The 25,408-nt window shown below is 41.1% G+C and overlaps 1 protein-coding gene across 2 annotated transcripts in view; it reads left to right on the top strand.

Moving 5' to 3' along the window:
- Positions 1-252: 252 nt before the first annotated feature.
- Positions 253-25,408, top strand: part of llgl1 (LLGL scribble cell polarity complex component 1) — a 123,381-nt gene continuing 98,225 nt past the window's right edge. The window contains exons 1-2 of one of the 2 annotated variants that reach the window (XM_061905203.1): positions 253-494; positions 13,320-13,417. In XM_061905203.1, coding sequence (XP_061761187.1) covers positions 414-494; positions 13,320-13,417 — 179 coding nt within the window. In that variant the 5' untranslated portion in view covers positions 253-413. The remainder of the gene's footprint in view (positions 495-13,319; positions 13,418-25,408) is intronic. The other variant, XM_061905202.1, reaches the window with a different exon arrangement.

Here is a 25,408-nt window from a genome sequence, read left to right as displayed (position 1 = left end):
CCTCCCTCGCCCTGGCCTCCAATAAACGTCTTTAATTTTCCAGGATTTGCCGTTTTCCCGCCCCTGCAGACGTGGGTGCGGACGAGACTTCCCTCCGGCGCGCGCCGTGCAACAAACCCAACACCCCTCCGCAGAGTCGTCGGCCGTGTGGGCGTGTCTGAGAAATTGCTCACAGACTTCCTTGCTGCCATTGGCTGACAACAATGGGGGTGGGCGTGCACCGAGCGGAAGGCGGGCCGCAGCCCCGATGCATCCCCGACTCCAGCCGACTGAAGCCGAGTCCAGCCGAGTCATCAGGGATACACAAAGCAGCCAGTCGCGTCCTCGCCTGCATGGGCTAGCCGGTGAGCTAGTCTAGCTTGCAGATAGCCGCCACTAACCCGCCTCTTCTGCCTCCTCAGTCCGGCTCCAGGATGATGAAGTTCCGCTTTCGTCGACAGGGCGCCGACCCGCAGAGGGAGAAAATCAAACAGGAGCTTTTCGCCTTCAACAAGGTAAACTAACGGTCCTGCGGCTAATCACACCCAAGTCCTGCTTTACAGCCGATATTAGGTGACTTAAGTCCGCCTTGGAAATGGCCGCGAAGTGTGTGTGTGATAACTTGTGTAGAGGATGACTTGTTTGCGTGGCGTCTTCCTTCGTCCAAGGCCCGCCTTCCATACCCTCCGACATTAGGATTATCATCAACATGCAGCCTGGCCAGATTAGTCAAGTTCAAGTTAAGTACCACTGATAGTCTCACACATGCTATTACCTTCTGGTTTGACCCATCCCCTGTGTTCCACCCCCTGGGAGGTGAGGGGAGCAGTGAGCAGCAACGGTGGCCGCGCTCGGAAATCATTTTGGTGATTTAAAGGCCGACTGAAGTGAAGTGAATTATATTTATATAGCGCTTTTCTCTAGTGACTCAAAGCGCTTTACATAGTGAAAGTAGGTGGGTAAAGGGACGGCGTGGCGCGGTGGGAGAGTGGCCGTGCGCAACCCGAGGGTCCCTGGTTCAAATCCCACCTGGTACCAACCTCGTTGTGTCCTGAGCAAGACACTTCACCCTTGCTCCTGATGGGTGCTGGTTGGCGCCTTGCATGGCAGCTCCCTCCATCAGTGTGTGAATGTGGAAGTAGTGTCAAAGCGCTTTGAGTACCTTGAAGGTAGAAAAGCGCTATACAAGTACAACCCATTTATTTATTTATTTTTAAAGTGTCTTGACCAAGGACACAACGGCAGTGACTAGGATGGCGGAAGCGGGAATCGAACCTGCAACCCCCAAGTTGCTGGCACGGCCACTTTACCAACCGAGCTATACCGCCCCGACTGAAGTGGGATGTTCTTATTTAAACGGGGATAGCAGGTCCATTCTATGTGTCATACTTGATCATCTCGCGATATTGCCATATTTTTGCTGAAAGGATTTAGTAGAGAACATCGACGATAAAATTAGCAACTTTTGGTCGCTAATGCACCGGAAGTAGAAAATGATGTGCGTGACGTCACGGGTTGTATGGCTCCTCACATCTGAATATTGTGTATAATCATAGCCTCCAGCAGCAATAGCTAGTCGGACCGAGAAAGCAACAATTTTGCCATTAATTTGAGCGAGGATGAAAGATTTGTGGATGAGGAAAGTTAGAGTGAAGCACTAAAAAAAAAGAAAAGGCGACGGCTCTAAGCGGCGGAAGTGGGGGCGTTTCAGATGTAATCAGGATAATTCTGGAAGATCCCTTATCTGCTTATTGTTTTGATAGTGTTTTAGTGAGATTGTAAAGTCATAGCTGAAAGTAAGGCTGCGGTGAACGCCGGTGTCTATGAGAGAAGCCGAGGAGCCAAGATCACAGCTGCCTTTTTGAGCTGCAGGAGGAAGTCGCATAATCCACTGAAGTCTCCGGTAAGAGCCGACTTAATATCTCAATTTTCCCATCCAAAAACTTGCTGGTTGACGTAGAGAAACATGTTCGCTTGACCGCTCCGTGTTAAAGCTTCACAACAAACAAAGAAACACCGGCTGTGTTTGTTTTGCTAACGGCAGCTGCAATCCACCGCTTCCCACCAACAGCATTCTTCTTTGACGTCTCCATTATTAATTGAACAAATTGCAAAAGTTTCAGCAACACAGATGTCCAAATTACTGTAAAATTTTGCGATAAAAAGAGGCGACCTTTAGCCGTAAGTGGTGCTGGACTAATATGTCCGCTACAACCCGAGACGTCACAAACACGCGTCATCATTCAGCAACGTTTTCAACATGAAACTCCGCAGGAAATTTAAAATTACAATTTAGTAAACTAAAGCGGCCGTATTGGCATGTGTTGCAATGTTAATATTTCATCATTGATATATAAACTATCAGACTGTGTGGTGGCTAGTAGTGGCTTTCAGTAGGCCTTTAACCCCCAATTCCAACCCTTGATGCTGAATGCCAAGCAGGGCTCCCATTTTTAAATTCCAAACCTGGGCAAAATAAGGCCCGGGGGCCACATTCGGCCCATTAAGCTTTTCAATCTGGCCCGCCAGACATTCCCAAATATTGTTTTTTGATCTTTAAGATGGAAAGTGTAGCTGCCATTATGATGTGAACCATAAGTCTTGAACTAGCGTATTTCCTTGAATTGCCGCCGGGTATATAGTATGCACCTGCCTAGAATTACTGCCGGGTCAAACTCGTCTCTCAAAATAATTAGCGCATGCTTGATTGTAAAAATATATGGATTGGGAGGGGGTGTGACGTTCTACGTTCTCAATATTCAGAGTTTTATCGTTCATAGAAAAAATAAATATTCCATTCCGTTTTTAAGGCGGTCTGTTATAACATTTTTAGCATTCATTCATCCAACCGCTTATTCCCTTCGGGGTCACGGGGGGTGCTGGAGCCTATCTCAGCTACAATCATGCGGAAGGCGGGATACACCCTGGACAAGTCGCCACCTCATCGCAGGGCCAACACAGATAAACAGACAACATTCACACCATTCAGTCAGACTTTATCGTGAGGTTTTGTATTAGTTTTCCTAAAAATAGATATACCGGCCCCCAGACAAATTTTTTTCTCTAAATTTGGCCCCCGAGTCAAAATAATTGCCTTAGCCTGGTATAGTCTTTGGTATGACTTTGAACTCACGACTTACCGATCTCAGGGCGGACACTCTGAGCACGAGGCCACTGAGCAGGCTAACGAGTGTTAGCACGTGCGAACGAATATATTAAGTAGCCGCCTAAGCTAAAGTCTTAACAAGCTACTCCGCTTCGTTCTGCCTCTGTCAGTACGTCTCTGCAGCACCCAGCATTGTCCCACCCACACAACCATCTGATTGGTTACACACAGAGCGGTAACAGCCAATCAGCAGTGCGTATTCAGAGCGCATGTAGTCAGTGCTCCAGCGTCATGATGAGCAGGTAGCTGTTTGGCAAGTAAGCATCAGGCAGCGATTCTCCCCAAATGATAATAAACACCTCCCAGTCAACGACTAGTAACATCACTATGAGCCCGCTGAAGTTCTGGAAACATAAACGGCAGCTCAGCTCGCTCGCAGTCCTGGCTTGAGGTGAAGGCTAATTGGCTTTTAGCGTAACTGTAGCTCATTTTGCGGTGTGTGTGTGTGTGTGTGTGTGTGTGTGTGTGTGTGTGTTACGGACAGCAAAGCCCTGTCTGTCTGAGAGAAAGACAAGCATTATTGACCTACAGTTAACAACAAAGTTATTTCACTTGACCTTTTTCTGAGTTGATTGAGCTGTGTTGAAGCAGCAAAAAAGGACATTATGTTGAATGAAGAGTTTCTGTCTCCGATAGTTGATATAATAATGTAAGTGCATCATAAAGCCTACATGAACTCCATGGTGTTCGGGGAAGAATAGTCTCTCCTATTGCTATATTGCTATTGTACAATTTTTTTCAGCTATAGTTACAGTATTCATTAGTAATGTAGCAGCCAAGTTTTGACTGGCAGGGTCCCTGCTATCACATGTTGATAAAACTAGAACATTTACATAAAACAAATAAACTACAGGCTTTCCTGTTTAATGTTGCACTTTTTATACGTAGAAGAAAAGTTTTGTCATTTTGTTTAATCTGAGCAACAACTTGAGGCAGTTTAATGTTAATTAACGTGGGCAGAATTATTATAGTGTTCCCAATGTTGAAAGGATAAAGCCATTGTTTACAAATGTGGTAAATAAATAACCAAAACATTTATATTTTGTTGTTTTCGTACTGTACCGAAAATGAACCGAAACGTGACCTCTAAACCGAGGTACGTACCGAACCGAAATTTTAGTGTACCGTTACACTCCTATAATGCATACATTGTCATTGTATGCATGTTTGAAAGAAACTGAAACTAACTAATCACAGTTACTTTATTACTCCCAGACTTAATGGACAATGAAGTTGGGACCTTTTGTAAAGAAAAGTGCAAAGTTAGAACAACAACACCACAATTTGAGCAGGTGTATAAACAAGTCATGCAGAGGAAGCTAGTCTGGCAGATTCCAAGCAAGGAACACCAACATGAGATGGAAAAAAAAAGGTCTGTCAAACTTTCTGCAGTATGTTTTGGAATAAGATAGGCCCCAGCACCCCCGGAAACCCGTGAGGGACAAGCGGTAGTAAATGGATGGATATTTTTTAACAATATTAAAGGGCAGCATGTATTTGGCTATTTGAAACACACTTTCTGTCAGCGCACACTATTTTGTTTGCACGGACTTTGCCCCAAAAAAATGCCTCAGTAATTGTGGACTGTCGGGACAAAGGTTGTGCGTCCGAGTCTTTCACTCACTGGAAATACTGACTCAGGTGGTCGTGTTAGACTTGGGCACGCAAGTTTGTCGTGATTGACATTTCCCCGTGTGGTACTATTCTCGTGCACTGAGACACTTAATGAACTTAGACAAACTTTAATGATCCACTAGGGAAATTGTTCCACACAGTAGCTCAACTTCAAAGGATGGAAAGGATAAAGCAGGTGTAAAGTAAAATAACAATAGTAGAATGTTGTGTTGTAAGCATACCAATGTTTTGCTGCCGGTACTAAAATATTTCTAATTAAAGGGGACCAGAAAAAGGTGCATTATTGGCTTTATTTGAACAACAAATCTTAGTGTACATGAAACATATGTTTATTATTGCAATTTAGTCCTTGAATAAAATAGTGAACATACTAGACAACTTGTCTTTTAGTAGTAAGTAAACAAACAAAGACTCCTAATTAGTCTGCTGACATATGCAGTAACATATTGTGTCTTTTATACACCTATTATTTTGTACACATTATGAAGGACAAGCTGTAAAAATTGATTATCAATCCACTTGTTCATTTACTGTTAATATCTGCTTACTTTCTCTTTTAACATGTTCTATCTACACTTCTGTTCAAATGTAATAATCACTTATTCTTCTCTTCTTTGATACTTTACATTAGTTTTAGATTTGGGTGTTAATCCGATACCACGTAGTTACAGGATCATACGTTGGTCATATTCAAAGTCCTCATGTGTCCAGGGACGTATCTCCTGATTCTGTAAACATAATATACATTTTAAAAATACAAAAGAAGATGTGATGCCAAAAAATATCGACGTAATCGTAGTAGTCTCGACTAGATACGCTTCTGCACTTGGTATCATTACAGTGGATCTAACATAATAGTGAGAGTCCAGTCCATAGTGGATCTAACATAATAGTGAGAGTCCAGTCCATAGTGGATCTAACATAATAGTGAGAGTCCAGTCCATAGTGGATCTAACATAATAGTGAGAGTCCAGTCCATAGTGGATCTAACATAATAGTGAGAGTCCAGTCCATAGTGGATCTAACATAATAGTGAGAGTCCAGTCCATAGTGGATCTAACATAATAGTGAGAGTCCAGTCCATAGTGGATCTAACATAATAGTGAGAGTCCAGTCCATAGTGGATCTAACATAATAGTGAGAGTCCAGTCCATAGTGGATCTAACATAATAGTGTGAGAGTCCAGTCCATAGTGGATCTAACATAATAGTGAGAGTCCAGTCCATAGGGGATCTAACATAATAATGAGAGTCCAGTCCATTGTGGATCTAACATAATAGTGAGAGTCCAGTCCATAGTGGATCTAACATAATAGTGAGAGTCTAGTCCATAGTGGATCTAACATAATAGTGAGAGTCCAGTCCATAGTGGATCTAACATAGTAGTGAGAGTCCAGTCCATAGTGGATCTAACATAATAATGAGAGTCCAGTCCATAGTGGATCTAACATAGTAGTGAGAGTCCAGTCCATAGTGGATCTAACATAATAATGAGAGTCCAGTCCATAGTGGGGCCATTAGAAGACCATCCCGAGCGAAGACGGGTCAGCAGTGCAGAGACGTCCCCAACCGATGCACAGGTGAACGGTCCACTCCAGGTCCCGACTATGCAGAGTTAGCACTTCATCCATGGCCACCGGACCTGCGCCCCCCCCTGTCCACAAAGGAGAGGGGGGCAGAGTAGAAAAGAAATGAAACGGCAGATCAACTGGTCTAAAAGGGGGTCTAATTTAAGGCTTGAGTATACAAATGAGTTTTAAGATGGGACTTAAATGCTTTTACTAAAAGACCACACAATCCAATAGAGCTGTTTTCTTTTTTACTTTCTCATGCACTCCAAATCCTTATTAAAGTTACTTATGAGTTTCACATTTCTGAAATAGCACTTTCCCAAATGACCACCTGTTTCCAATAAACTCCCCCCGTCTTCTGCGATTGAGGTACATAAACACCCCAACTATACTTAAGTTATGTAATTGTCATATTTGCAATTTTAAACTCAAGGTTTTAATCTTTTTGTCGCTTTTTTACCAGAGCAGGCATAGTGATCAAGAAACTGTAGAATGTTTGAAGTCATTGGTGGTTGTTTGTGTCCTGGAGCAGATGAGGAACAATGGAGTCTGACTAGTCCACAAACAGATAGTGGATTAAAGAAGATCATTATGATATCTCCAACACTGCTTTGAAACAGGAATGCAGAACATTTTGTGTTTTTTTAATCCTGTAAAGAGAAATAAGATTGAGAGACTTAAGGAAACCCTCCGTCTTTTGGACTTGACTCAACGACAACAAAAACAATCAATCAATCAATGTTTATCATAGTAAGCACCTCAAACGATTTATATTTATTATTTATGTTAGGACTAAGGTTAAAGTTTTCGTTGTATATTAGTGCGACCCCCCTACCCCTTTTAAGAGGACGGGCAATATGCGCATGTGTAAAGTTAGGAGGACATGCCTCGTTTAGCGCAAAAAAGTTGTTTGGTTTAAGCCAGGTTTCGCTGAGACCGATGACGTTAAGATTGTTGTCTCTGATGATATCATTAACTAACAACATTTTGGGAGACAATGATCTTATGTTTAAAAAACCTATATTATAGGTAGTGGGCTGTTTTAGGGAATTTTTATCAAATTATCCATAGTAGCAATATTAATAATGTTGTGTTTATTATGCCCAGTGTATTTAGTATAATTAGACCCATATCTAGGAATTGATACGACCGGAATTTTCCGATTGTTTGTATGTTGCTTTGTACAAACCATTGTCTCATCCGATTCTTAATTCTCATTGATTCACTTTGGGTGTTTTTGTCAAAGCGGTCAGAATAGTTTTTCACATTCCTCAAAGTGTTGGTCGCGCTGTGAAACAAATGCATAGTTTTTAAGGTCAGACAGCAGCTGCTGCAACCATCACAGAGGTGGCCTCTCAACGGGAGTCTTTGTGAGTGCATGTGTGGTCAGACCTAAATGCTCATTTTTACACTCCTACAGTAAAAAGGTCTCGTTCTCGAAGAAAGCCCTCACTTTCTCCAACGTTTAGAACAAGACGTAGAAGTCGAATTACAGTAAAAAAGGTCTCAATCTCGAAGAAAGCCCTCACTTTCTCAAATGTTTAGAACAAGACGTAGAAGTCGATATACAGTAAAAAAAGGTCTCAATCTCGAAGAAAGCCCTCTATCTCTCCGTTTAGAGTGAGACGTAGAAGTCGATCTACAGTAAAAAAAGGTCTCGATCTGGAAGAAAGCCCTCTCTCTCTCCAACGTTTAGAACGAGAGATAGAAGTCGACCTACAGTAAAACAAGGTTTTGATCTCGAAGAAAGCCTTCACTTTCTTAAACGTTTAGAACAAGACGTAGAAGTCGAATTACAGTAAAAAAGGTCTCGATCTCGAAGAAAGCCCTCTCTCTCTCCAACGTTTAGAACGAGACGTAGAAGTCGATCTACAGTAAAAAAGGTCTTGATCTCGAAGAAAGCCCTCACTTTCTCAAACGTTTGGAACAAGACATAGAAGTCAATGTACAGTAAAAAAGGTCTCGATCTTGAAGAAAGCCCTCCCTTTCTCCAACGTTTAGAACAAGACGTAGAAGTCGATCTACAATAAAAAAGGTCTCGATCTGGAAGAAAGCCCTCACTTTCTCCAACGTTCAGAACAAGATATAGAAGGTGATGTACAGTAAAAAAGGTTTTTATCTCGAAGAAAGCCCTCACTTTCTCCAACCTTTACAACAAGACATAGAAGTCGGTCTAAAGTAAAAAAAGGTCTCGATCTGGAAGAAAGCCCTCACTTTCTCCAACGTTTAGAACAAGACGTAGAAGGTGATGTACAGTAAAAAAGAACTCAATCTCGAAGAAAGCCCTCACTTTCTCCAACGTTCAGAACAAGACGTAGAAGTCGAATTACAGTAAAAAAGGTCTCGATCTCGAAGAAAGCGACGTAGAAGGTGATCTACAGTAAAAAAAGAACTCAATCTCGAAGAAAGCCCTCACTTTCTCCAATGTTTAGAACGAGACCTAGAAGTCGATCTACAGTAAAAAAGGTCTCGATCTGAAAGAAAGCCCTCACTTTCTCCAACCTTTACAACAAGACGTAGAAGTCGGTCTAAAGTAAAAAAAGTTCTCGATCTGAAAGAAAGCCCTCACTTTCTCCAACGTTTAGAACAAGACGTAGAAGTCAATGTACAGTAAAAAAGGTCTCGATCTCGAAGAAAGCCCTTTCTCTCTCCAACGTTTAGAACGAGACCTAGAAGTCGATCTACAGTAAAAAAGGTCTCGATCTGAAAGAAAGCCCTCACTTTCTCCAACGTTTACAACAAGACATAGAAGTCGGTCTAAAGTAAAAAAGGTCTCGATTTGGAAGAAAGCCCTCACTTTCTCCAACGTTTAGAACAAGACATAGAAGGTGATTTACAGTAAAAAGGTCTCGATCTCGAAGAAAGCCCTCACTTTCTCCAACGTTTAGAACAAGACGTAGAAGTCGATCTACAATAAAAAAAAGGTCTCGATCTGGAAAAAAGCCCTCACTTTCTCCAACGTTTAGAACAAGATGTAGAAGTCAATCTGTAGTAAATTATTTTTCCATCTGCTTTGTGCGGACTTTAAGAGCCAACCTTAATGTTATGTGAACCCAATTAAATCACAGCTTTTGTTGTCCATTTCAATAAATTTTCTCAGGCAGTTGCTTTTAGCTGCGGGCATTAGACTACAGGCTCTTCTCACTCTTTGTTGTCTCTCCTTCTCACAAAGACGTAAAACAAGCGCACCTTCTCACATACGTCACAAACTGTCACGTCATACGTCACATACGTATACACCCTCGTGAAGTAGAGAGGTAGCGGCATGGGTAACGTTAGCTGTGGTGCGAGTGGTAATACGAGAGAAAGAAGGTGTGAATCTGGTTACGGATGAAGGAAGAATTAATTCCCAAGAAAAACAGCAGGGGGTGCATCGTCTGGCGGGGGTTCGGCTTCAAGCGGGAAGATGTCGAACAGACAACCGTAATTTGTCAAGTGTGGGGCAAAAGCGTTGCTACAAAAAGTAGCATTACTGCTAATATGTAGCATCATTTGAAAAGTCACCTTCTAGAGAATGAAGAGTGCTTGAAACTCCGCATGTCAACATCTCCATTCAGTGCCACACCAACAAAATGCAGAGGCAACCATTTCCACATCAACACCGTATGAAAAAAAAAAAACAACAAAAGGAGATAATGTCCGCAGGAATCTACCACATAGCGAAGGACATACACTATTTGATTTCCCATTATGCAGCTCATTTTTATTTGACACTTATTGAAATATGTTGTGTGACATCATGCACAAAAGTGCACTTTATTTGTTTTTAACTATTGTAGTGCACTAAAGGATATAACCACATGGGCTCAGGAACACTTCAGAAAACCACTGTCACTAAATACAGTTGGTCGCTACATCTGTAAGTGCAAGTTAAAGCTCTACTATGCAAAGCGAAAGCCATTTATCAACAACATCCAGAAACGCCACCGGCTTCTCTGGGCCCGAGATCATCTAAGATGGACTGATGCAAAGTGGAAAAGTGTTCTGTGGTCTGAAGAGTCCACATTTCAAATTGTTTTTGGAAATATTCGACATCGTGTTATCCGGACCAAAGGGGAAGCGAACCATCCAGACTGTTATCGACGCAAAGTTGAAAAGCCAGCATGTGTGATGGTATGGGGGTGCATTAGTGGCCAAGGCATGGGTAACTTACACATCTGTGAAGGCACCATTAATGCTGAAAGGTACATACAGGTTTTGGAACAACATATGCTGCCATCTAAGCGCCGTCTTTTTCATGGACGCCCCTGCTTATTTCAGCAAGACAATGCCAAGCCACATTCAGCACGTGTTACAACAGCGTGGCTTCGTAAAAAAAGAGTGTGGGTACTTTCCTGGCCCGCCTGCAGTCCAGACTTGTCTCCCAAGGAAAATGTGTGGTGCACTATGAAGCGTAAAATAGGACAGCGGAGACCGTTGAAGGACTGAAGCTCTACAGAAAACAAGAATGGAAAAGAATTCCACTTTCAAAGCTTCAACAATTAGTTTCCTCAGTTCCCAAACGTTTATTGAGTGTTGTTAAAAGAAAAGGTGATGTAACACAGTGGTGAACATGCCCTTTCCCAACTACTTTGGCACGTGTTGTGTAGGCTACCTGTATAAGTGTATGAGGTTACAATGTTGTGTACCTGTATAAGTGTATGAGGTTACAATGTTGTGTACCTGTATAAGTGTATGAGGTTACAATGTTGTGTACCTGTATAAGTGTATGAGGTTACAATGTTGTGTACCTGTATAAGTGTATGAGGTTACAATGTTGTGTACCTGTATAAGTGTATGAGGTTACAATGTTGTGTACCTGTATAAGTGTATGAGGTTACAATGTTGTGTACCTGTATACGTGTATGAGGTTACAATGTTGTGTACCTGTATACGTGTATGAGGTTACAATGTTGTGTACCTGTATAAGTGTATGAGGTTACAATGTTGTGTACCTGTATAAGTGTATGAGGTTACAATGTTGTGTACCTGTATAAGTGTATGAGGTTACAATGTTGTGTACCTGTATAAGTGTATGAGGTTACAATGTTGTGTACCTGTATACGTGTATGAGGTTACAATGTTGTGTACCTGTATACGTGTATGAGGTTACAATGTTGTGTACCTGTATAAGTGTATGAGGTTACAATGTTGTGTACCTGTATAAGTGTATGAGGTTACAATGTTGTGTACCTGTATAAGTGTATGAGGTTACAATGTTGTGTACCTGTATAAGTGTATGAGGTTACAATGTTGTGTACCTGTATAAGTGTATGAGGTTACAATGTTGTGTACCTGTATAAGTGTATGAGGTTACAATGTTGTGTACCTGTATAAGTGTATGAGGTTACAATGTTGTGTACCTGTATAAGTGTATGAGGTTACAATGTTGTGTACCTGTATAAGTGTATGAGGTTACAATGTTGTGTACCTGTATAAGTGTATGAGGTTACAAGCACACACTTATTGAGATTTACTTGAGCCTTCTGTTTACATTATTAGCATATCTACTGTGGCTAAGCAGACTTTTGCCAAAAGGACAATAATTCATTTGTTGTGGGTTTATCCACTTTAATGCACTTTATTTTTTTTTGGAATGCATGTTTTGTCTGAAGGCCTAATATAAATGAAAAACTTTTTTTGAAAAGCAAAGACTACTGTAATATTAAAAAATTGTCAATATTCAATAAAAAATTACTTCATTTGAAAAACATGTCTAAATATTTATTCTAGGCTATTTATGAAATTAAAAAAAAACATTTTTAAAACTGCATTCGGTATTCGGCCTTCGGCCAAGCGTTTAAGTTTTCTTCGGCTTCGGCCACAAATTTTCATTTCGGTGCATCCCTACTCAATAGCTTCAATTTCTTCTTCAATTTCGTTTTCGCTATCTGCCTCCATACTCCGACCATCCGTTTCAATACATGCGTAATCTGTTGAATCGCTTAAGCCGCTGAAATCCGAGTCTGAATCCGAGCTAATGTCGCTATATCTTGCTGTGGTAACCACCATGTTTGTTTGTATTGGCAGCACTGTGTGACGTCACAGGGAAATGGATAGTGGTTTCTACCTCAGTAGAAGCATTTAAGTCTCACCTTAAAACTCATCTGTATACTCTAGCCTTTAAATAGACCTCCTTTTTAGACCAGTTGATCTGCCGCTTCTTTTCTTTTTTCTCCTATGTCCCCCCCTCCCTTGTGGAGGGGGTCCGGTCCGATGACCATGGATGAAGTACTGGCTGTCCAGAGTCGAGACCCAGGATGGACCACTCGCCTGTATCGGTTGGGGACATCTCTACGCTGCTGATCCGCCTCCGCTTGAGATGGTTTCCTGTGGACGGGACTCTCGTTGCTGTCTTGGATCCGCTTGAACTGAACTCTCGCGGCCGTGTTGGAGCCACTATGGATTGAACTTTCACAGTATCATGTTAGACCCGCTCCACATCCATTGCTTTCGGTCCCCTAGAGGGGGGGGGTTGCCCACATCTGAGGTCCTCTCCAAGGTTTCTCATAGTCAGCATTGTCACTGGCGTCCCACTGGATGTGAATTCTCCCTGCCCACTGGGTGTGAGTTTTCCTTGCCCTTTTGTGGGTTCTTCCGAGGATGTTGTAGTCGTAATGATTTGTGCAGTCCTTAGAGACATTTGTGATTTGGGGCTATATAAATAAACATTGATTGATTGATTCGAAGATAGCGAAAATCAAGAACTTTAAAGCTTTTTTTTAGGGATATTCCGGGAGGTGTAAAATTTTGAATAAAACTTCGAAAAATAAAACAAGTCACTGGGAACTGATTTTTATTGTTTTCAACCCTTTTGAAATTGTGATAATGTTCCTCTTTAATCGTTCTTTCTTGCTCTAAATGACACCTCAGTTTTCTAATTAACTTCAGGATGAGAAGCGTGTGTCGCTCCATTGCTGGCTGTCCTCCTACTTTTGTCTATTGTGTTGCTCCTCATAATAAATCTGTGTTTGAACGTCCCTCACACAGACGGTGGAGCATGGTTTCCCACATCAACCGAGTGCTTTGGCCTTCGACCCAGTCTTGCAACTCATGGCTATCGGCACCAGGGCAGGAGCCATCAAAGTGTATCCTTTTGCAAGGTTGAGATGATGCCATCAGCCAGGAAGTAAGTGCATGTTTGCTTTTTGTATTTCTACCAACAATGTCATTTGCAAACATTCGGTTTGGTGTCCCAGTAGAAACCTTGTGACTGGAGATGTCCGACAATATCGGACTGCCGGTATTATCGGCTTATAAATGCTTTAAAATGTGATATCGGAAATGATCGGTATCTGCTTCAAAAAGTCAAATTTATGACTTTTTAAAACCCCTCTGAATGGAGTGGTTCACGCACTTAGAGAGAAGTACAGAGCAGTTGTGTCTCTCAGTTCTACTTGACAACCCTCCCCATTTTCCCGGGAGACTCCCGCATTTCAGTGACTCTGAAATTCTCCCGAATTTCTCCCGATTTCCACCCAGACAACAATATCGGGGGCTGCATTTGCGCACCGGCCCAGTCACATAATATCTACGGCTTTTCACACACACACAAGTGAATGCAATGCATACTTGGTCAACAGCCATACAGGTCACACTGAGGGCGGCCGTATAAACAACTTTAAGCAGCGGAACATTGAAATATTCGCTACATTAAAGGGGAACATTATCACAATTTCAAAAGGGTTAAAAACAATAAAAATTAGTTCCCAGTGGCTTGTTGTATTTTTTGAAGTTTTTTTCAAAATTTTACCGTCTCGGAATAGTGAAGTGAAGTGATTTGTATTTATATAGCGCTTTTCTCTAGTGACTCAAAGCGCTTTACGGCGGTTTAGCTCGGTTGGTAGAGCGGCCGTGCCAGCAACTTGAGGGTTGCAGGTTCGATTCCCGCTTTCGCCATCCTAGTCACTGCCGTTGTGTCCTTGGGCAAGACACTTTACCCACCTGCTCCCAGTGCCACCCACACTGGTTTAAATGTAACTTAGATATTGGGTTTCACTGTGTAGAGCGCTTTGAGTCACTAGAGAAAAGCGCTATATAAATATAATTCACACTTCACTTCACTACATAGTGAAACCCAATATCTAAGTTACATTTAAACCAGTGTGGGTGGCACTGGGAGCAGGTGGGTAAAGTGTCTTGCCCAAGGACACAACGGCAGTGACTAGGATGGCGGAAGCGGGAATCGAACCTGCAACCCTCAAGTTGCTGGCACGGCCGCCCTACCAACCGAGCTATGCAGCTATGCCGGAATAAAGCTTTAAAGTGCCTTATTTTCGCTATCTTCGAAACCACTATCCATTTCCCTGTGACGTCACACAGTGTTGCCAATGTAAACAAACAATGGGAATACCACAGCAAGATATAGCGACATTAGCTCGGATTCAGACTCGGATTTCAGCGGCTTAAGCGATTCAACAGATTACGCATGTATTGAAACAGATGGTTGGAGTATGAAAATATTGAAGAAGAAACTGAAGCTATTGAGCGAATAGCCATTGACGCTATTCATAGCCATAGCATGGCCGAATAGCTGCGTTAGCATCGCCGGTAAAATGTGCAGACCAAACGATCAGGACTTTCGCATCTTGTGACACTGGAGCAACTTAAATCCGTCGATTGGTAAGTGTTTGTTTCGCATTAAATGTGGGTGGAAGGAAACGTAATATAGTTGCAAATGCATCTACAGGTTATCCATACATCTCTCTGCCATGTCTGCTTTAGCACCGCCGGTAATTAGCATGTTAGCATCGATTAGCGTAGCATGTTAGCATCGATTAGCCTAGCATGTTAGCATCGATTAGCTGGCAGTCAACATCAACAAAACTCACCTTTGTGATTTCGTTGACTATCGTTGCAAATGCATCTGCAGGTTATCCATACATCTCTCTGCCATGTCTGCTTTAGCACCGCATGTTAGCATTGATTAGTATAGCATGTTAGCACCGCATGTTAGCATCGATTAGCGTAGCATGTTAGCACCGCATGTTAGCATCGATTAGCATAGCGTGTTAGCATCAATTAGCTGGCAGTCAACATCAACAAAACCCACCTTTGTGATTTCGTTGACTATAGTTGCAAATGCATTTGCAGGTTATCAATACATTTCTGTGCCATGTCTGCTTTAGCATCGCATGTTAGCATCGATTAGCGTAGCATGTTAGCACTGCATGTTAGCATCGATTAGCGTAGCATGTTAGCATCGATTAGCTGGCAGTCAACATCAACAAAACCCACCTTTGTGATTTCGTTGACTATCGTTGCAAATGCATCTGCAGGTTATCCATACATCTCTGTGCCATGTCTGCTTTAGCACCGCCGGTAAATAGCATGTTAGCATCGATTAGCGTAGCATGTTAGCATCGATTAGCTGGCAGTCAACATCAACAAAACTCACCTTTGTGATTTCGTTGACTATCGTTGCAAATGCATCTGCAGGTTATCCATACGTCTCTGTGCCATGTCTGCCTTAGCATCGCCGGTAAATAGCATGTTAGCATCGATTAACTGGCGGTCACGCCGCGACCAAATATGTCTGATTAGCAAATAAGTCAACATCAACAAAACTCACCTCTGTGATTTCGTTGACTATCGTTGCAAATGCATCTGCAGGTTATCCATACATCTCTCTGCCATGTCTGTCATCGCCGGTCAAATGTGGAGACACTCTGGCACATTCAATGGGGGTCTGGCGGCAGACACTTTGGCATCTTGGGGCCAGTGGTGCAACTTGAATCCCTCCCTGTTAGTGTTGTTACACCCTCTGACAACACACCGACGAGGCATGATGTCTCCAAGGTTCCAAAAAATAGTCGAAAAAACGGAAAATAATCACAGCTGAGACCCAATGTTTACAATGTGTTGAAAATGAAAATGGTGGGTGTGTTACCTCGGCGACGTCACATTCTGACGTCATCGCCTCCAGCGCGATAAACAGAAAGGCGTTTAATTCGCCAAAATTCACCCATTTAGAGTTTGGAAATCGGTTAAAAAAATAGATGGTCTTTTTTCTGCACCATCAAGGTATATATTGACGCTTACATAGGTCTGCTGATCATGTTCCCCTTTAAGGACTCAGCTAGAAGTGTCAATGCATGACGTCTAAAATATCCACACATTGTAATCAGCTCAATACTGACAGTCAAATACCGCCTGGACTGTTGACTTCTAGAATGTGTAGTCCTAGACAATCAGCACATGTGGTAATTAATACAAACCCTGTTTCCATATGAGTTGGGAAATTGTGTTAGATGTAAATATAAACAGAATACAATGATTTGCAAATCCTTTTCAAGCCATATTCAGTTGAATTTGCTACAAAGACAACATATTTGATGTTCAAACTCATAAACTTTATTTTTGTGTGCAAATAATCATTAACTTTAGAATTTGATGCCAGCAACACGTGACAAAGAAGTTGGGAAAGGTGGCAATAAATACTGATAAAGTTGAGGAATGCTCATCAAACACTTATTTGGAACATCCCACAGGTGTGCAGGCTAATTGGGAACAGGTGGGTGCCATGATTGGCTATAAAAGCAGCTTCCCCAAAAAATGCTCAGTCTTTCACAAGAAAGGATGGGGCGAGGTACACCCCTTTGTCCACAACTGTGTGAGCAAATAGTCAAACAGTTTAAGAACAACCTTTCTCAAAGTGCAATTGCAAGAAATGTAGGGATTTCAACATCTACGCTCCATAATATCATCAAAAGGTTCAGAGAATCTGGAGAAATCACTCCACGTAAGCGGCATGGCCGGAAACCAACATTGAATGACCGTGACCTTCCATCCCTCAGACGGCACTGTATCAAAAACCGACATCGATCTCTAAAGGATATCACCACATGGGCTCAGGAACACTTCAGAAAACCACTGTCACTAAATACAGTTGGTCGTTACATCTGTAAGTGCAGTTAAAGCTCTACCATGCAAAGCGAAAGCCATTTATCAACAACATCCAGAAACGGTGCCGGCTTCTCTTGGCCCGAGATCATCAAAGATGGACTGATGCAAAGTGGAAAAGTTTTCTGTGGTCTGACAAGTCCACATTTCAAATTGTTTTTGGAAATATTCGACATTGTGTCATCCAGACCAAAGGGGAAGCGAACCATCCAGACTGTTATCGACGCAAAGTGTAAAAGCCAGCATGTGTGATGGTATGGGGGTGCATTAGTGCCCAAGGCATGGGTAACTTACACATCTGTGAAGGCACCATTAATGCTGAAAGGTACATACAGGTTTTGGAACAACATATGCTTCCATCGAAGCGCCATCTTCTTCATGGACGCCCCTGCTTATTTCAGCAAGACAATGCCAAGCAGGTGTTACAACAGCGTGGCTTCGTAAAAAAAGAGTGCCCGCCTGCAGTCCAGACCTGTCTCCCATGGAAAATGTGTGGCGCATTATGAAACATAAAATAGGACAGCGGAGACCCCGGACTGTTGAAGGACTGAAGCTCTACATAAAACAAGAATGGGAAAGAATTCCACTTTCAAAGCTTCAACAATTAGTTTCCTCAGTTCCCAAACGTTTATTGAGTGTTGTTAAAAGAAAAGGTGATGTAACACAGTGGTGAACATGCCCTTTCCCAACTACTTTGGCACGTGTTGCAGCCATGCAATTCTAAGTTAATTATTTGCATTAAAAATATAAAGTTTGAGTTTGAACATCAAATATGTTGTCTTTGTAGCATATTCAACTGAATATGGGTTGTAAAGGATTTGCAAATCATTGTATTCTGTTTATATTTACATCTAACACAATTTCCCAACTCATATGGATTAGCAAGAGAGTAGTTAGTAGGTCATCACCTCTAACAGAGTCTAAAGTTCTGTTTGTGTCGTCCGATTTCTTCATGTTTGCCTGCCATGTTTCCTCATCTAGTGAGCGTGCAGGAGGCGTTTAACAGCAATTATCAACATGCCAACGTCCCCGCATAGCAACTGTATTCTCCCTGGGTCAATATGCACACATTTATCAGCGTGTGGGAAGACGCTGGTGTGTACGTGCAGCAGCAACTCTTAGAAATACTGCCTTCACAGTCCGAGAGGGGGGAGAGGAGGGAAGGGGGGGGGGGCGGGCTGGTGGTACCAGGCAATCCGCAGAAGAAGGAAGAGAGAGATGGCTGTGTGAGCCTCACAGAAGGGAGGCAGAGCAACTCTCACCAAATGACTGATGCAGCAGAACCCAGACATGTCTTTCTCAGTCTTAGGACTCCCAGCTGCTCCTGGAATTTCTGGAAAGTCTGTACAGGCGGCGTGCAAATAAAAGGAAATGTGCACACAGTCATTTTGAGGGCAACAGTATGTGACCACGGGGCAGCACGGTGGTGCAGGGGTTAGTTCATCTGCCTCGCAATACCAATCAATTAATCAATGTTTACTTATATAGCCCTAAATCTCTAGTGTCTCAAAGGGCTGCACAAACCACTACCACATCCTCGGTAGGCCCACATAAGGGCAAGGAAAAACTCAATGTGATGTCGGTGACAATGATGACTATGAGAACCTTGGAGAGGAGGAAAGCAATGGATGTCGAGCGGGTCTAACATGATACTGTGAAAGTTCAATCCATATTGGATCCAACACATTCGCGAGAGTCCAGTCCAAAGCGGATCCGACACAGCAGCGAGAGTCCCGTTCACAGCGGAGCCAGCAGGAAACCATCCCAAGCGGAGGCGGATCAGCAGCGCAGAGATGTCCCCAGCCGATACACAGGCGAGCTGTACATGGCCACCGGATCGGACCGGGGGGACATAGGAGAAAAAAGAAAAGAAGCGGCAGATCAACCGGTCTAAAAAGGACGTCTATTTATCAATCAATCAATCAATGTTTATTTATATAGCCCCAAATCACAAATGTCTCAAAGGGCTGCACAAATCATTACGACTACAACATCCTCGGAAGAACCCACAAAAGGGCAAGGAAAACTCACACCCAGTGGGCAGGGAGAATTCACATTCAGTGGGACGCCAGCGACAATGCTGACTATGAGAAACCTTGGAGAGGACCTCAGATGTGGGCAACCCCCCCCCCCCCCCCCCCCGTCTAGGGGACCGAAAGCAATGGATGTCGAGCGGGTCTAACATGATACTGTGAAAGTTCAATCCATAGTGGCTCCAACACAGCCGCGAGAGTTCAGTTCAAAGCGGATCCAAGACAGCCGCGAGAGTCCCGTCCACAGGAAACCATCTCAAGCGGAGGCGGATCAGCAGCGTAGAGATGTCCCCAACCGATACAGGCGAGCGGTCCATCCTGGGTCTTGACTCTGGACAGCCAGTACTTCATCCATGGTCATCGGACCGGACCCCCTCCACAAGGGAGGGGGGGACATAGGAAAAAAAAGAAAAGAAGCGGCAGATCAACTGGTCTAAAAAGGAGGTCTATTTAAAGGCTAGAGTATACAGATGAGTTTTAAGGTGAGACTTAAATGCTTCTACTGAGGTAGCATCTCGAAATTTTACCGGGAGGGCATTCCAGAGTACTGGAGCCCGAAATGAAAACGCTCTATAGCCCGCAGACTTTTTTTGGGCTTTGGGAATCACTAATAAGCCGGAGTCCTTTGAAGGCAGATTTCTTGCCGGGACATATGGTACAATACAATCGGCAAGATAGGCTGGAGCTAGACCGTGTAGTATTTTATACGTAAGTAGTAAAACCTTAAAGTCACATCTTAAGTGCACAGGAAGCCAGTGCAGGTGAGCCAGTATAGGTATATATGTATGTATATATGTATATAAAGTTATATACAGTATAGGTATATATGTATGTATATATGTATATAAAGGTATATACAGTATAGGTATATATGTATGTATATATGTATATATATATGTATATAAAGGTATATACAGTACAGGCGTAATGTGATCAAACTTTCTTGTTCTTGTCAAAAGTCTAGCAGCCGCATTTTGTACCAACTGTAATCTTTTAATGCTAGACATGGGGAGACCCGAAAATAATACGTTACAGTAATCGAGACGAGACGTAACAAACGCATGGATAATGATCTCGGCGTCTTTAGTGGACAAAATGGAGCGAATTTTAGCGATATTACGGAGATGAAAGAAGGCCGTTTTAGTAACGCTTTTAATGTGTGACTCAAAGAAGAGAGTTGGGTCGAAGATAATACCCAGATTTTTTACCGAGTCACCTTGTTTAATTGTTTGGTTGTCAAATGTTAAAGTTGTATTATTAAATAGAGGTCGGTGTCTAGCAGGACCGATAATCAGCATTTCCGTTTTTTTGGCGTTGAGTTGCAAAAAGTTAGCGGACATCCATTGTTTAATTTCATTAAGACACGCCTCCAGCTGACTACAGTCCGGCGTGTTGGTCAGCTTTAGGGGCATGTAGAGTTGGGTGTCATCAGCATAACAGTGAAAGCTAATACCGTATTTGCGTATGATGTCACCTAGCGGCAGCATGTAGATGTTGAAGAGTGCAGGGCCAAGGACCGAACCCTGGGGAACTCCACACGTCACCATAACGTAGTCCGAGGTCACATTGTTATGGGAGACGCACTGCAATGGTCCGTGGTTCGATCCTACGCTCGGGATCTTTCTGTGTGGAGTTTGCATGTTCTCCCCGTGACTGCGTGGGTTCCCTCCGGGTACTCCAGGCTTCCTCCCACCTCCAAAGACATGCACCTGGGGATAGGCTCCTCCCACTTCCAAAGACATGCACCTGGCGATAGGCTCCTCCCACTTCCAAAGACATGCACCTGGGGATAGGTTGATTGGCAACACTAAATGGTCTCTAGTGTGTGAATGTCAATCAATCAATCAATGTTTACTTCCATCCATCCATTTTCTACCGCTTATTCCCTTTTGGGGTCGCGGGGAGCGCCGGCGCCTATCTCAGCTACAATCGGGTGGAAGGCAGGGTACACCATGGACAAGTCGCCACCTCATCACAGGGCCAACACAGATAGACAGACAACATTCATACACTAGGGACCATTTTTAGTGTTGCCAATCAACCTATCCCCAGGTGCATGTCTTTGGAAGTGGGAGGGGCCTATCCCCAGGTGCATGTCTTTGGAAGTGGGAGGGGCCTATCCCCAGGTGCATGTCTTTGGAGGTGGGAGGAAGCCGGAGTACCCGGAGGGAACCCACGCAGTCACGGGGAGAACATGCAAACTCCACACAGAAAGATCCCGAGCCCGGGATTGAGCCCAAGACTGCAGGACCTTCGTATTGTGAGGCAGACGCACTAACCCCTCTGCCACCGTGAAGCCCGTTCAAAGTTTACTTATATAGCCCCTAAATCACGAGTGTCTCAAAGGGCTGCACAAGCCCCAACGACATCCTGGGCTCAGATCCCACATCAGGGCAAGAAAAAACTCAACCCAGTGGGATGACAATGAGAAACCTTGGAGGGCACTGCAGATGTGGACTTTGGAGCAATGTTCACGGACTCTGGTATTTGGCTCCCTATAAGATGCAATGGTTTTTGTTTTGGGACCAGGATTTTGGTCCTAACTTCTTCACACCTCCTCATATGGGAGGTACTTTTCCATCTTGATGTCTCAAGAACGGAAGAAATACAAACACACAAATTTAAGGTGCAGCAGTCAAACAGTCGATCTTTTGGCTCGATCACAGACACCTGAACTTTGCGTGTGTATTCTCGGACTCTTCCCACTACATTTGACACCAGGTTCTCCTCAACATGTCCAATTAGTAGAGAACATGTGGAAACTTTATGATATCTCTCTGTGATGTTATCCAACCCGGTTCTCTCTTGTTCTCATGCAAGCTGTGTGCACGTTCCTTCCCTGTGTTTACAAAGTCACAGTCATGTTTCGGCCCAGAGTTTTCCTGCTTTAACCACAGATTGGGGCTCAGGGAAGGGAGTGTGTGACAATGTGTGTGTGGAGGGTTTTTTTTTTGGTGTGTGTTACAGAAAGAGAGAGACCATGTTGGGGTGGTGGGGCGATCTAAAAGACTCCCGTCTCCTGTCCTGGAATGCATGCTCTCTGTAAACCCTCCCTGTGTGTGTGTGTGTGTGTGTGTGTGTGTGGCGCGGGGGTATTTGGTGAGTAAGAGCTTTGTAGCGGAGTCTCGTCTTAATAAAGGGATCTTTTGAGTTGGTTTCCAGGACAACCAGTTGCCTGGGATGAAGTGCTCTTGGACTCGAGAACTTGAAATCAAACACGTTTTGTCAATACTTTGAGCAAAGGTTCAACTGTTGTGGCCAATCTTGCTAAATCACACCCGAAACTTTGTGAACTGCACCAGTGACCAATAACCCAAGGACGAGCTCATATTTACACACACGTACACGCACACGCACACACACACACACACACACACACACACACACACAAACACACACATTATTGTATTTCTTACCTTCTGGGGACCTCTGAAAAATGCCTTCCTCATTCTTTAGGACCACTTTTTCTAGATATATAAAGATATGTATTCACAAAATTAACAATACATACAAACTATGCAAAAATAAAAAAGCTTCTTGTAAAAAATGAGTTGGAATTTCACAAGAAAAACTTAGAATTTTGGCAGTATTCAAATAAAAGTCATTTTACTCAACGCAAGTAAACATTTTACAAGAAAAACTTAATATTTGTGCTGTTTTATGATAAAAGTTGGAATTGTACTCAATTAGTTGAAATTTTACAGGAAAAACTTAACATTTTGGCAATTTTATGAAAAGAGTCGTAATTTTAAATAATTTTACTTGACAACGGTCACCATTTTATAAGAAACTAACATTCTGGCAATTTCATGAAAAGAATCCTTATTTTATTTGACAAAAGTCACCATTTTATAAGAAAACTTTAATATTTTGGCAATTTTATGAAAAGTTATTATTTTATTTGACAAAAGTCACCATTTTATAAGAAAACTTTAATATTTTGGCAATTTTATGAAAAGAGTTATTATTTTATTTGACAAAAGTCACCATTTTATAAGAAAACTTAACATTTTGGCAATTTTATGAAAAGAGTTGTAATTTTAAATAATTTTATTTGACAAAAGTCACCATTTTATAAGAAAACTAACATTTTGGCAATTTTATGAAAAGAGTTGTAATTTTAAATAATTTTATTTGACAAAAGTCACCATTTTATAAGAAAACTTTAATATTTTGGCAATTTTATGAAAAGAGTAATTTTTTTATTTGACAAAAGTCACCATTTTATAAGAAAACTTAACATTTTTGCAATTTTATGAAAAGAGTCGTAATTGTAAATAATTTTACTTGACAAAACTCACCATTTTATAAGAAAACTTAACATTTTTGCAATTTTATGAAAAGAGTCGTAATTTTAAATAATTTTACTTGACAAAAGTCACCATTTTATAAGAAAACTTTAACATTTTGGCAATTTTATGAAAAGAGTAATTTTTTTATTTGACAAAAGTCACCATTTTATAAGAAAACTTAACATTTTTGCAATTTTATGAAAAGAGTCGTAATTTTAAATAATTTTACTTGACAAAAGTCACCATTTTATAAGAAAACTTTAACACTATTGGCAATTTTATGAAAATAGTCATTTTATTTGACAAAAGTCACCATTTTATAAGGAACTAACATTTTGGCAATTTTATGAAAAGAGTCGTAATTTTAAATAATTTTACTTGACAAAAGTCAGCATTTTATAAGAAACTAACATTTTGGCAATTTTATGAAAAGAGTCATTATTTTATTTGACAAAAGTCACCATTTTATAAGAAAACTTTAATATTTTGGCAATTTTATGAAAAGAGTCATTATTTTATTTGACAAAAGTCACCATTTTATAAGAAAACTAAGATTTTGGCAATTTTATGAAAAGAGTCGTGATTTTAAATAATTTTATTTGACAACGGTCACCATTTTATAAGAAAACTTTAATATTTTGGCAATTTTAGGAAGAGTCATCATTTTATTTGACAAAAGTCAGCATTTTATAAGAAACTAACATTTTGGCAATTTCATGAAAAGAGTCGTAATTTTAAATAATTTTATTTGACAAAAGTCACCATTTTATAAGAAAACTTTAACACTATTGGCAATTTTATGAAAATAGTCATTTTATTTGACAAAAGTCACCATTTTATAAGAAAACTAACATGTTGGCAATTTTATGAAAAGTCGTGATTTTAAATAATTTTATTTGACAAAAGTCACCATTTTATAAGAAAACTAACATGTTGGCAATTTTATGAAAAGAGTCATAATTTTAAATAATTTTACTTGACAAAAGTCACCATTTTATAAGAAAACTTTAACATTTTGGCAATTTTAGGAAAATAGTCATTTTATTTGACAAAAGTCACCATTTTATAAGAAAACTAACATTTTGGCAATTTTATGAAAAGAGTCGTAATTTTAAATAATTTTACTTGACAACGGTCACCATTTTATAAGAAACTAACATTTTGGCAATTTTAAGAAAAGAGTAATTATTTTATTTGACAAAAGTCACCATTTTATAAGAAAACTAATATTTTGGCAGTTTTAGGAAAAGAGTCGTAATTTTAAATAATTTTATTTGACAAAAGTCACCATTTTATAAGAAAACTAACATTTTGGAGATTTTATGAAAATAGTCGTAATTTTAAATAATTTTACTTGACAACGGTCACCATTTTATAAGAAACTAACATTTTGGCAATTTCATGAAAAGAGTCCTTATTTTATTTGACAAAAGTCACCATTTTATAAGAAAACTAACATTTTGGCAATTTCATGAAAAGAGTCATCATTTTAAATAATTTTACTTGACAAAAGTCACCATTTTATAAGAAAACTTTAACATTTTGGCAATTTTAGGAAAATAGTCATTTTATTTGACAAAAGTCACCATTTTATAAGAAAACTTAACATTTTTGCAATTTTATGAAAAGAGTCGTAATTGTAAATAATTTTACTTGACAAAACTCACCATTTTATAAGAAAACTTAACATTTTTGCAATTTTATGAAAAGAGTCGTAATTTTAAATAATTTTACTTGACAAAAGTCACCATTTTATAAGAAAACTTTAACACTATTGGCAATTTTATGAAAATAGTCATTTTATTTGACAAAAGTCACCATTTTATAAGGAACTAACATTTTGGCAATTTTA

Source organism: Nerophis ophidion, linkage group LG07 (assembly GCF_033978795.1).
Source record: "Nerophis ophidion isolate RoL-2023_Sa linkage group LG07, RoL_Noph_v1.0, whole genome shotgun sequence".
Classification (NCBI taxonomy): Eukaryota; Metazoa; Chordata; class Actinopteri; order Syngnathiformes; family Syngnathidae; genus Nerophis; species Nerophis ophidion.
The sequence above is the reverse complement of the archived record's forward strand: the minus strand, read 5'-3'. Positions and strand labels throughout refer to the sequence as shown.